General features: G+C 43.0%; 1 protein-coding gene across 1 annotated transcript; it reads left to right on the forward strand.

The window, feature by feature from the left end:
- The first annotated feature begins 5004 nt into the window (after positions 1-5004).
- RPS29 (ribosomal protein S29) lies at positions 5005-9039 on the forward strand. The gene is made up of 3 exons (XM_063438950.1): positions 5005-5107; positions 6676-6775; positions 8829-9039. The coding sequence occupies exons 1-3, from the start codon at positions 5046-5048 to the stop codon at positions 8835-8837; spliced, it is 171 nt and encodes a 56-aa protein (XP_063295020.1). The 5' UTR covers positions 5005-5045; the 3' UTR covers positions 8838-9039.
- The last annotated feature ends 4562 nt before the right edge of the window (positions 9040-13601 follow it).

The following is a 13601-nucleotide window of genomic DNA, read 5'->3' on the forward strand; positions in this document are numbered from 1 at the left end:
TACAATCGTCCACAGGATAAAGGCACATCAAAAGATCACCTTATTGCAGGATCCTCGATAAGAAACTTCACTTAATATGTCCGAATGTACGGGACTGTGCCTTGCTAATAGAAGGGGTTGGTTGATCACTACGTGGGGCCTGGGAATATTTTCTAGGATGCCCTGCTTCAACGTTGGGGATAACTCTCTTTCCACCACCTCCCTTACCCTTCACATGGGATCCAAAGGTCTTTCCTTAGTGTTACACAATATGATTTTCCATTTTTCTCATATGTTTTCAATCATTTTGTGAGTTAGTTCAGCCTGACTTATCCAGTGTTTTTATGTTGTCTCCTCACTGACAAATTATCATTACACCGTTCTATAGTCAGATTTCTATAGTCAGAAGTTTACACTACCCTCTCTGCTTAAAGGCTTCAGCTTAGTTAATTATTTAGACATGTATGTCTAGCCTTTGTGACTACGCTATCTAAAAAAAAAAACCTGCAGTATTCTCGAATGCCATACAATTGTATTTCTATGTATTTTGATGCACTTGCGATTGATGTCTATGCACGTCAAAAATAAAGATTTTTTTAAAAAGTGCATACCTCCGTACATGTTTTGTGAGGCATGACTATGACTCCCAATGTAATTGTGTAATTAGCCCCTTCTTTGATGTTCCTGTTAAGACACAATGCTTCATGCCACATTGTGTAAAGTAAGATGGCCCACCGTTGTTGTGTTTCTTCAAGCTACTGATAGGCCATTTCCACTCCTAATATTAATGGTCACTGTGACGGACCAACGTCACTGAGTACCATGCCCACTACTTATTCGTGTGCTTGTCCCTTGCACTGTGTGTTCCCACTGTGTTTTCCCATGTATTTCTATGTAATTCGTGTAATGTGCCCTGTTGACCATTCGGTAGAGCTCATGCGAACGGAACCCATTCGTCTCCCGAACGCGGACCACCCCGGTACCCCATTAGAATGTTCACACTGATCAATCCGAACGTTCGCACCTTCAACAAAGGTGTGAAACCACAAGGGAAGTAATTAATGAGTGCTCCCCTGGGTGGCCGTCAGTTCGTATAGGCGAACACCACCCAGGGGGAGCATTCGTATCCTGAAAGGGGACGCTTCCCTTGCGGGGTCTTCGCACTGGGACTCCATGAACGGGTCCTTGAGGTTGGTGGGGACACTTTTGAGGTACTGGCCATAATCACTGTTCTCCCTACCTGGATTTTCAGTGTTGTACCTCCAGAACTCGGTCTCGTCCAGTTACTGAAGGGAAGAAAGGATAAATCCTTGTAAGGACTGTAACTCCCAGTACTGAGTGCCATCCAGTGCCTGGGAGTGAGCAGAGCTAGGTCCCCTACCCAGTGCAGCTAGGAAGCAATCCCTTTAACGGAGGTAACCGGTCGGGTTACAGGGAGCTCCGTTACAGTCACTTCTTATATATTTACCTGTGTATTTACAATGGAGTCCAAATGAAGAATATTTCTGCCCTTACTTACCCCTAAGTCTTTTCTGTCTGTATCTTGCCATTTCTGGACTCTACCTTTTAGGTTCTTAGCCCCCTTTTCACCGTCTTTACATCCATTTCATGGTGTCCGCATTGCTGCTGGGTAAATCGGGCAAGATATCACCTCAATGAGTGTAATGAAACATGCATATTACTACATTTGTACCCTATGAAATGTCATTAGGACCTCAAATTATCTTTTAAAAAGATATCTTTGCTAAAAACCCTAAATAGTTTTATGATTGTTCTGTGAATGCTAAATACATCCCATATTGTTTCTCAATAATGACATAAAACCCACAGCAGGAGCCTGCACTGAGTCTCTCGTTTTTGCTATCTCATTGCATAGAGATATTAAAATGTAACATTGCAAAACTGCTATACAATTGTTCCCTGTGGTGCTGCAAAGGATTTAGAGACTCGAGAATTGGATAATTAGCCATAATTAGATGATAATAGCTTTATAGCTAATATGAGTTACAGAATATTTTACTACTGTTCAGAGAAAAAAATAAAGACTTTGGTGAATGATTAATGTGCAATAGTCAATCTAGTCAGCCTCTCCCAAATGTAACGGACTTACTTATGTAGGCTTAATGTTAATTTTTCTTTCTGAGATTTATAACATCGTATCATTCTCAGCATAGTCCATAGATTTTAACCACTTGTGATGAAATTACCACTGAATATCATCTATCTATCTATCTATCTATCTATCTATCTATCTATCTATCTATCTATCTATCTAGTTCAATAGTTAATGCATTGCTAAACACAAATACACACACCAGTCAAGCCATAAGACTTGCTTTTCCCACAGAAATCTCACTTCTCACTACTGCAAGGGATTCTGGGTAGGCATATGCAAATGAGGTCAACAAAGAACCACATTTTTGCCTCATAATTTCACTTTATACATGGATTCCTTGGAGTAGGTGTCTGCTGTATACAACAGCTTTGAAACACAACTCAGGAAGAGGAGTAAAGCCAGTAACCAACCTCATGCTGATGAGTTGCATTAACAACGAAACAGCTGTCCATGAGTGGTTCACTGGCTTTGCTCCTCTTCCCGAGTTGTGTTTCAAGGCTGTTGTATACATTGGTGGGATAGAGTCTGTAGTGGGAGGGCTAGGGGCTGTTGTTGGAGAGATAGGGGTATAATAGGGCAGTTTGGTACTGTAGTACGGGAGTAAGGGGCTGCAATTGGGTGGAACGGAATCTAGTAGGGTATGGAGACTGCAATTGGGGGGTTACTTACTATCTCAGTAGTAGTTATACTGTCTGGAGTGTCCACTCCACTTGCTCTGTCTGCAAACTGCAGTCTCAGCAAGGTAGGTAAGGTGTCACACTGAAGGTGTAATTGCACTATCCGCTCCCTAGTCCCTCTGCAATCACCTGGCAGGGTAAGGTGTGGCTGCACAATCCGCTCCGCTCACTTCTATCCCCCTTCCATCCATGTCTCTTCCTCCCATCCATGCTGACCCCCCTAGAGCCATGTTTCTCTGCGCTCCATCCATGTATCTCCCCCACGTCTCCCTCCCTCCATCCATGTATCCCGTCAAATTATGTCTCTCCCCTTTCCACCGATGTCACTCTCCCCCCTTAAATCAATGTCTCTGCCCGTGATGTCCCCCTCCCCCTTTTCATCCATGTACCCCCTTCCCTTCCAATCCTTATCTCCCCCCGCACCATTCATGTCTCCATCCCCCATCCATTAAATTCCTTCTCTCCCCCTTCCATCCATGTCTCTCTCCCCCTTCCATTCATGTCTCCCTCCCGTGTCTCCCTCCCCCTTCCATTCTAGTCTCTGCTCTCCATCCCCTTCCATCCATGTATCCCCCTCCCCTTCATCCATGTCTCCCTCCCCCTTCCATCTATGTCTCCCCCTCCATGTATAATATACACCATGCACATGACGAAAATCAGCCATAGGTTAAGAAACCTGTGAATTAATGCATCTCTATGAGGAAAGTTTAGCGTTTCCGCTGAATGTCACAGTGTGTGCAGCACTGCCCCAGGAAGCACCCCTAGTAGCGAGCTGAGGAGTGGCCACTGGAGGTGTCCGTAGGCTTTAATGTAAACACTGCCTTTTCTCGTAAAAGACAGTGTTTACAACAAAAGGCCTGCAGGGACTGACTATACTTACCAGAACAACTACATTACGTTCTAGTGACTATAGAGTCCCTTTAAGAAAACAAAAATGCACGGATGTTGTACCCTATGTGGAGGGAGCACACTGACAACAGATATCATTTTTGTACAGAATTAACATTAGGCAGCCCGGAGCATTTTTAGTCACATGCAGAGTACTATGTATACGCAGCGTTTCAATTAGAAAGGCTGCACATACAGACTCCTAGCATCACGACCACTTCTAAAAGTAGACGTGGTCATGGTGGTTAGAGTAACTGATTAAGTTCCCTTGAGCCATTGACATCACATGTTCCAAAGTTTATTAAAACCCTTAAGGACACATGACATGTGTGACATGTCATGATTCCATTTTATTCCAGAAGTTTGATCCTTAAGGGGTTAAAGGGTAACACCAAATCTTTAGGGGGTTTGATTTAAAATGTCCTATTGGACACTACTATTTTGCCTCATAGAGAAGGCTGTGATTGGACAGTTTCTCCAGCTCAGAGGTGCAAGAGAGAAGCTCAATACGTCATATGCTACCAGCGTGCACTGTGCTCTGACAAAGTATGTATTTTATGTACAGAATTGACGTTAGGCATCCCAGGACTGTAAAGTCATCTGTGCTGTGGGTTATTAGCCCCTGGCAGAGAGGTGCATATTTCTCTGTATGTGCGGTGCTTCCAGCAGAAGCATTGCAAATACAGATTCCTACTACCATGACCACTTAATATCACTTAAATGATTATGGTGGTTTGGGTAACCATTTAAAATGACTGCCTGCTCATTGGACTATTGTAAGAAAAAGGTGGCAAAGCTGGCACCAGTTCCCTTCTATAATCCCATTGTACAGCGCTACTGAATCTGATGTCGCTATATAAATAATAAAATAATAATAGTATCCTTCGAGAAGATAAAGAAACATACAGATTTTATAAACTTAAGAGACGAAAGGTATTGTGTTTTAAACATGTATTGTTGATGAAGCTACGGAATCTGATGGCACTATATAAATAATAATAATAATGAAGCCTTTGTTAGCAAGGGTGTCTGAAAACCTTATCAAAGCACATGGAGTGCCAGAAAACAGCCATCACTGTGCATCCAGGCAGAGTAAGTGACAACGAACATGTCACAAATAATGTTGTCAATAAAGTTATTTAGTAAAAAAAAAAAAAGTTTTAAACGCTAGAGACAGCCTCTCCTTGCTATCTGTGCGCCCTGAAATGCTTCTGTAAGGGATTCGAGCAAACTGTCCCTGTCTACTGTTATGTCTTTTGTGTTTATAACACTTCTCTGTGGGGGCGTGTCCGCCGTCATGGTGCATTGTGGGAGCGGGCAGGCCAGTGTTGATTAGCCGCTGCCTGACTCCTCCTCTTCCTTTTCAGAGCTCGCAACCGGTCGAGATGGGTCACCAGCAGCTGTACTGGAGCCACCCGAGGAAGTTCGGACAGGGGTCCCGCTCCTGGTGGGTATCAGGGTGGTCCGTGCTAGGGCTGAGGTGTTTCCCTGTGAGGGATGGGGGCTCGGGATACGGGTAGTGTTGGTTCCAGGGCTTTAGGCCTCGTGGGGACCATCATGGCGGGGAGGCAGGTAATGGCGGCTGTCTCACACTGCATCATGGGACTATTCTCGGACTAATATCTTCCTCACCAGCATGAGATCATCGTCCCATGTCCTATCACAAGAGAACATGCATTTAGCCCAATCTTCATCTATTGTTCGTGTAGTGTTTTGTAACAGTCACATTTATTGTTAAATTCCCCCATTTTTATTATAAATCCCTGCGGCATAGGCTGGCGCTATATAAATTCCAAATATAATGATTATGCAAGCAAGTCAGAGTGTTCTTGTCTGCTAAGGCTTATTCAATCCATATTTTCCCATGGTACATGCTGGTTATGTGTGGCACAGAGGCTTGCATAGAAGAGAGCGTTTGTAGAATTCACATGTGTTCTAGAACTCTGTGAATTCTGAAACTTTATTTTAGGGCAGAGCAACAATAATTACTGCTATACGATGGTAGTGTTGGCCTTTAACACTTGATGTCCCCTGGTAAAATTTGAGGTGTGACTTTATCCACTATCATCCCTATCTGACTTGGATGTTGCTTTAAGTTGCTGAACCTCGGGGCTCTGGAGTTCTAGAAAGCCTAATGCGTCTTTATGCTATGTGCATCGTTTCTCAAACTAAATAAGCGTTATGGCACATATCTAGGTTTTCTGGGCACCACTATATTCACTCTATATAGCTCAGTGAGAAATAAAAGCTGCTCTGTCTTCTGTTGAGTGAAGCCCATGAGCTTGGCTCGGTGAAGAGAGCTTCTGGCTCTCATTGAGCTGTGGTAGAGAGGAGCAACTACTAGTGGACTCCAGGTAACAAGGGGAAACTTTTCTTAAAATAATTGACTAATTACAATGGTGATAAGGCACTAGGGCACTCATGACATCATGTGCCTTTATTGGCATTTGCAAAGCACCAACTTATTCTGCAGTACTTTACAATATTTTAAAGGGGGAAATTAAACCGAGGTGATAACAAAATGTTATAGGAATAGGTTGATGAGGACCACAGTGTGTAGTTGTGGTTATGGTGTTTGGAATATTCCGTTAAATTGGCCTCCTTTGGTTTTTAATCCCAGAAAGGGTTAGAATCCCTCTAAAAACATACCAGATTCCTCTGTCAGCCAAAAGGCACGGGAACCTAATGCGCATGCATGGTGATCAGTGTGAAGGCATTAGGCCTTCCCCATTAAAAGGCATTGAATTAATGCTTTTCTATGGACTTTCTCAACACGTTGATGTCCTCATGCAAAGCGTGAGGATGTCCAGCACTGTTTCATGGAGTCAGGTAGTGGCTCCAGTGTCTGTCTGGTAAAACTGCAATGTTTTAAATTGCAAGGTTAAAGAAACAGGAACACTGCACCCACACCACTTTAATGAGCTTAAATCCGTCTGTAGTGTCCCTTTAATATTGGCTCTTTTTTTCTTTAGGGCTTATATTCAGTTATTTTAATGCCTTCTCTTTTTTTCCTAGCCGTGTGTGCTCTAACAGACATGGATTGATCCGCAAATATGGACTGAACATGTGCCGTCAATGTTTCAGGCAATATGCAAAGGATATTGGCTTTGTCAAGGTATGTGTTCTAGTAGTCCCTTAGTAATTTGGAACGGTCAAGTAAACTGCTAACTTTAAATGGACACTTCCCTGCTTTGGTTATGGTATATTGTGGTCCCCTGTTATGCTTCTGCTGTAAACTTATAAAGTAGTCAATCACATCCTATGTGATGAGTGAAACTGCTCCTGGCAGGTAAACTACTAATTACATATACACTTTCTGAGGAGGCATTTGTTGGATAAAACCAGACCTGGATGAAAGGCTAATTGAGCTTTTGACTAGTGGGGTCTCTCTGCAGTTTTTTGTGCATTTATATAAAGTGCATACGACTCGGGGTTGAGTCACTGTTTAAGTGGATATGAAAGCAAATGGTGATCTCAATGGCTCAACTTTGTATTAATAGTTTAACTTTTGTTCCCCTATATGTAATCTCTAATTCTCATCAAATCAAACTGTTTGTTAAACTTATCATTTAACAGAAGCTATCAATTAACTAAACTCAGAAATTTGCATATAAAATCCAAATAGGAAAACTAAAGCAAAGATGGCTGATCTAGAAAAATTCTCTAACTTTGCTATAGTCACAGCTTCTGCAAATTTAGTAAATAATCATGCTTGCTTAATGTCACAAGCTCTGTGAAGTAACAGATATAGTTTCATTGTCAAAATAAGTTTTCCAAACATTCCTCTTCAATAAATACAATTTCTTTCCCTTTTTTCTATGAGTGGTGTTTGAGTCCTTATCATGGAAATGTGTCAGTTAGATATAAATGTAATAAGGGGAGTGTCATTAAAATTACTATTTTAGTACAGGGTTTGACAAAATTGCTTGGAATGTAGGAGCCGGCTAAAAGTTAGGTGCCAGTTTTTTTTTATTTTTTTATTTTCTGTTTAGTTTTCAACAAAAAAAATGCAATTCTGAAGGCACATTATAGACACCAGGGCCACTACAGCCTAATGTAGTTATTCTGGTGTCTATAGCCTGTACCTGCAGACCTTTCTGTGTGCGAAGGGAGCAGTAATCTACCTGCAGATTCTTTCTGCTCCCTTGCGCTCTTTGTAGTGGTGCTGGGGCCAGAGTGATGTCATATTCCGGCTCCTGCCATCATTAAACAGTACGTGAAGGAGCAGAGAGGAACTGCAGGAATACTAATGCTCGCACGCCATCTACAATGCTCTTGCAGGCGGCTTCTTGCTGCCTCAGCCGTATGGCTGGCTTTAATACTCCCTTGGGTGGCCGCTCTAATTAAAGGACTTCCCAGACGCCAGGGTGAAATTTCTAGTCTGCCTGGGATTTGTCGAGCCCTGATTTAGTAGATACACTATTGTAGTTTGCAAAAGCTGCAGCTTTTATACCTACAGACTCTGCATATAAATTTTTTTGACACTGTCAGGTAATGGGCAACTCATGACTGTAAGCTGCGAGTGTACGTGCAGTGAGAAAGTCAGGTGAAATCCTGTGGATGTGCTGCACAGGCATACTGTATAATTTAACATTAGTTTGCCTCTTAAAGGTATTAAAATGTTTTTGGTGTGTTTGGTTAAAAAAAACTAATTTTTGTATTCTGAAATGGATTTTATGATTCCTTTAGTAGTTTGTAAAAACAAGCCTATTTGACAGAATTATTGGGGCAAAAATTAATCTTTAAAATCCTAAAACTACTCTAAGTTACTCCCCTATTTCACTCAAACCATTAAGTCTGTAGACACGTCCCTTGTCAAGAAGACACTTGCACTAAAGAAGCTTATGGAATAAGTAACTTATCACTTACAATGGGTGGAACTACTCTGTAAACAAACATCCATGCCACTGTCCCTGACTTGGTGTTGTCTTCTAGGAAGTTGGGCAGTCCAAAGTTATGCTTGCAAACAACAAACTTTTACAAAAACAACCTGGCAACTAACTGCTCTTTGGGGCCATCTCATAAAATGGCTTCAAATAGTGATTTGTAAAAGCAATCTGAAGCTCTGAGTTGGTTTTAGGTACCATTCAAAGTTGTGTTTAGTGACCCCTTTAATCTGTATGCGTTCCCCCTTTTTAAAAAAATATTTTCATATGTTCTTTCCTCAGCTGGACTAAACCTATTCCCTCTATGGAAAAACCTGTCACCACCTGATGATCACAGAAGAATTATTCGTAGTGCACTGGTATCAACAGAAACATGAACATCTTGTTATGGACATAAACATCTTCTGCAATTTTCAAACAACAAAAAGAATGTCCGTTTTATACATGTTAAAATATCAAATTGGGAGATCCCAAAATAAATATTGAACCCAAACTATTGTCCTTTTTACACTATTTCTTGCTCATTTGTTCACCCTTTAACAATATTGGGAATGCAAAACTTTATACATAAGTGTCTTTTTATCTTGCAATATTTCACATAGGGTCTGAAATGTTAGTATAAAATAATTTTTTCCCTTGTAGGTGTCAAACATTTATACATTATTAAAAATGGTCAAATACTGTGCTTATATGTATCTAAGGACCCTGAAGCAGTTGGTAGCAGTGCTGATTACTAAATGCTGCTACATAATGTAAAATACCTGCATTAGAGTATGATGCCCACATACAGTTCAAGCATGCAAGCTTAACCCCTTAAGGACCAAACCTCTGGAATGACATGTTATGTGTCCTTAAGGCAGGGGTTCTCAACCCAGTCCTCAAGGACCCCCTGCCAGTCCAGGATTTAGGGATTACCTTGGTGTGTAGAAAAAGAAGTCTAAGGTTTTTTCCTTTTTCTAAATACCTTAGACACACCCAGGTAATCCCTAAATCCTGGACTGGTAGGGGGTCCTTGAGGACTGGGTTGAGAACCCCTGCTCTTAAGGGGTTAAAGGACCACTATAGTGCCAGGAAAACAAACTCCTTTTCCTGGCACTATAGTGCCCTGAGGGTGCCCCCACACTCAGGGTCCCACTTCTGTGGTGCTGAAGGGGGAGGAAGGGGTTAATCCCATGCCTTTTTTTCCAGCGCTGGGACTCTTCTGCCGTCCCTGGCTGCATGCGCAGCAAGAGCCGCGCGCCTTCAGCCAGTCCATAGGAGAGCATTCTCAATGCTCTCTTATGGACGCTGGCGTCTTCTCACTTTGAAAATTACAGTGGGAAGCGGCTGTCAATGAGACGGCCACTAGAGGCTGGATTAACCCTTACGTAAACATAGCAGTTTCTCTGAAACTGCTAAGTTTACAGCAAAAATGGTTAAACCTAGCTGGACCTGGCACCCAGACCACTTCATTAAGCTACTGTAGTCCTTTGATTATTGGGTATTATTATTAGGTATTTCAAACTGCTATAGTAATCTTTGTCAATCTCTGGACTGCTAATGCTTAAAGGGAAACTCCAGTGCCAGAAAAACTGTTTTTCTGGCACTGGAGCGTCCCTCTCCCTCCCACCCACCAATCCCCGGTTACTGAAAGGGTGAAAACCCTTCAGTCACTTACCTGGGACAGCGGCGATGTCCCTCGCCGCTGTCTCCGCCTCCGCGACGCTCCTCCCAGTGATTGCGTCGGCCGGTGGGCGAGACTGATCTCGCCCACCGTCCGAGACCTAATGCGCATGCGCGGAAATGCCACGCATGCGCGTTACGTCTCCCCATAGGAAAGCATTGAAAAATCATTTCAATGCTCTCCTATAGGTTTTGAGCGACGCTGGAGGTCCTCGCACAGCGTGAGTACGTCCAGCGACGCTCTAGCACAGGTTTCCTGTGCTAGAACCCAGGAAGTGACCTCTAGTGGCTGTTTACTAGACAGCCACTAGAGGTGGAGTTAACCCTGCAATGTAATTATTGCAGTTTATGAAAAACTGCAATAATTACATTTGCAGGGTTAAGGGTAGTGGGAGTTGGCACCCAGACCACTCCAATGAGCTGAAGTGGTCTGGGTGCCTGGAGTGTCCCTTTAATGGTAGACCATTCACTTGTCTCCTTGACTGGAGGAATGCTCATCACCCAGTGAAACTTCATCTAGTGTTTGATAGCAGGGGGTGAGCTTACATTTTTCAGCAACTCTACATTCATTATGTTGGTGACTATTTGCTTCTGGCAGAGATTTGTCCCTCTACAGGCTGGTTATCCTAACTACACTATAGACAATGGTAAATTAGACTTTATTCAAGTCTAGAGAGAACGCCATGGACCAGCACTTAAACCGGGTCTGGTGTTAAAGGCCAATGCATGCTGATTTTTGTGATGGAAGTGGCAGGATTTGGTTATATACTGGATGAGGTGTGGGAAGGTCAGAGTCAAAGAACACCTAGGCACTGAGCCTGTGAGATATAGGTGATGGTTGTTGACTTTGAGAGACACAGATAAAGGAGTAGTAACACTTGATGGAGGAAAGACCAGAAGTTTTGCTTTGGACAGGTTGAGTTTAAAAAAGTGAGCAGCCATCCAGTTGGAAATTGCAGAAAGGCAGTCAGACACAAGTCAAGATGGTCGGAGAACGGACAGGTAGATTGCGTGTTATCTGCATATAAATTAAAATGGAAGCTGATAAGTTTACCAAGGGAGGCAGTATAGAGAACAGTAAGGGACCAAGGACAGAACCTTGGGGAACACCAACAGAGAGGAATTGGTGAGAAGAGGCAGAGAAATACGGAAAGAAAGCTGGGAAAGGTAGTAGGAGCACCAGGAGAGAGCAGTATCCCGTAGACTGAGATTAAGGAGAATAAAAAAAAAGCTTTCGATCACCATGTCAAAAGCAGCAGAACGGTCAAGGAGAATTAGAATAGAAATGGCGTCTCGACAGCGTGACAAGTGTGGACTCCAGACTAAAGTAGGTCAAGCAGAGAATTGGATTCAAGTAAGTCTGTTAATCTCTTAAACACAACTCGTAAGGATCTTAGGGCGAGTAATAGGATGGGGAGTTGGGGGTCAAGGTTGGGTTTTCTCTGAATTAGGGTTGCATGTTTGAAGGGTGAAGGATTGAAAATTTTAGAGAGATGGAGCACAAGAGAAGGAAACAATGTGTGGATGAGATGTGGGAATAGGATCGAGGAAACATGGTGAGGCTGGAGAAACCTCTGTATGTAACAGGTGTGAATGAGTATAGAACAGTGAGGGTTTGGGGAAAGTATTGGTAGATATTTCTTCCCTGATTGTAGAAATCTCAGTGAAGTGAGTTGCAAAGTTTGTGGCGGGAGGAAGGGGAGCAACAGGGCGAAGAAGAGCATTCAAATTGTGAAATAGACATTTGAGTTTGCAGGTGAGTATGCTTATGAGGGTGTTAAAGGGAAACTCCAGTGCCAGGAAAACAATCCGTTTTCCTGGCACTCTGGCACTGGAGGGTCCCTCTCCCTCCCACCCCCCAATCCCCAGTTGCTGAAGGGGTGAAAACCCCTTCAGTGACTTACCAGAGGCAGCGACAGGTCCCACGTCGCTGCTTCCTCCTCCCCCGCCGCTCCTCCTTCTGCTTACGTCGGCCGTTGGGCGAGGCTGATCTCGCCCGCCGGCCGAGGAGACCTAATGCGCATGCGCGGCAATGCCGCGCATGCGCATTAGCGCACCCCATAGGAAAGCATTGAAAATGAATTTCAATGCTTCCCTATGGGGAATAGAGCGACGCTGGAGGTCCTCACACAGCGTGAGGACGTCCAGCGACGCTCTAGCACAGAAAACCTGTGCTAGAAACCAGGAAGTTCCCTCTAGTGGCTGTCTAATAGACAGCCACTAGGGGAGGACTTAACCCTGCAAGGTAATTATTGCAGTTTAAAAAAAACTACAATAATTACACTTGCAGGGTTAAGGGTAGTGGGAGTTGGCACCCAGACCACTCCAATGAGCAGAAGTGGTCTAGGTGCCTGGAGTGTCCCTTTAAATTAGTTTACTTTTCCAGATGAAAGAGCCAAGCTGTAGGAGCACTGCATACATTTATAATGGAGGAAGTCAGATGCAGAGTGACACTTTCTCCAGCAGTGTTCAGCAGTTCTGGAACATTTTTGGAGGAATCGGGTCAGCTTGGTGTACCAGGGTTGTAATTGGGAGTTCTTGCTGTGTTTAAATGTAGGAGGTGCCCTTAGGTTAGAGTTAGGACAGGTGAGATTTGAGATGGGTAAAAAAAGTTTGGTGGAAAACTGCTGGAGGTCAAGGCAGTGGAGGGTTCTGCGAGATTGGTGAGTTGAGGGTGGTGAAATTTGGGTATGGGGTATGCTGATGTCAATGGTCAGCAGACGGTGGTCAGACAAATGAAAATTGAACATTGGAGAGATTAGAGGTGATACAGAGATTGTTGATGATGAGACCAAGACCCGAACGGTTTGAAAAGTCGATCAGTTATTTTTGTAACTTTATGTTCCAATAAACACCAGTGAATTTATGGAAAAACCTGTAAGTGCACCCTTTTTCTAATTTGGTATATATTTCAACGTGCATGTACTTACAATGTACTGAAGATTTCCACCAGCCCATGTTTTTTATGATGTGTGCAGGAGTATTATGGCTGGAAACTGCTGTTGCGGTTCCCATACGAAATGAGTGGCCCGTAAATGAGGCAGGGTTGAGACCAAGTTTAACCAATAATGTTCTCGTGTATAACATGAATTTTTGAGTTGTAAGAGGATTGCTGTGTATTGCGAGTAAAGGGGAATTTGATTTAAGATTATGTAGAGAATGTTTTAATAAGTCAAATACCATAATGGGGCACCATTTATTACCTGTAGGATAGTAAGGTATCTATACTGGGTGTCCTACTTGACAAGTTTTTGTATGCTGTAAGGATAAGATATAATGATCGTGATTCTTGATTAAGTCTGAAAACTCAAGGCATAATTCAAGGTCAGAAATGTTATGTACCGTAAACTCTTTAGGTCTTCCGAAACTATAAAAAACGAGATACATAGCGGC

This window comes from Pelobates fuscus, chromosome 13 (assembly GCF_036172605.1).
Source record: "Pelobates fuscus isolate aPelFus1 chromosome 13, aPelFus1.pri, whole genome shotgun sequence".
Lineage (NCBI taxonomy): Eukaryota > Metazoa > Chordata > Amphibia > Anura > Pelobatidae > Pelobates > Pelobates fuscus.

Excerpts from the sequence above, each read along its gene's own strand:
- RPS29 (XM_063438950.1), top strand. The coding sequence starts at position 5,046 with ATGGGTCACCAGCAGCTGTACTGGAGCCACCCGAGGAAGTTCGGACAG. Across the intron at positions 5,108-6,675 it reads GGACAGGGGTCCCGCTCCTG|CCGTGTGTGCTCTAACAGAC; the intron begins GTGGGTATCAGG and ends TTTTTTTCCTAG.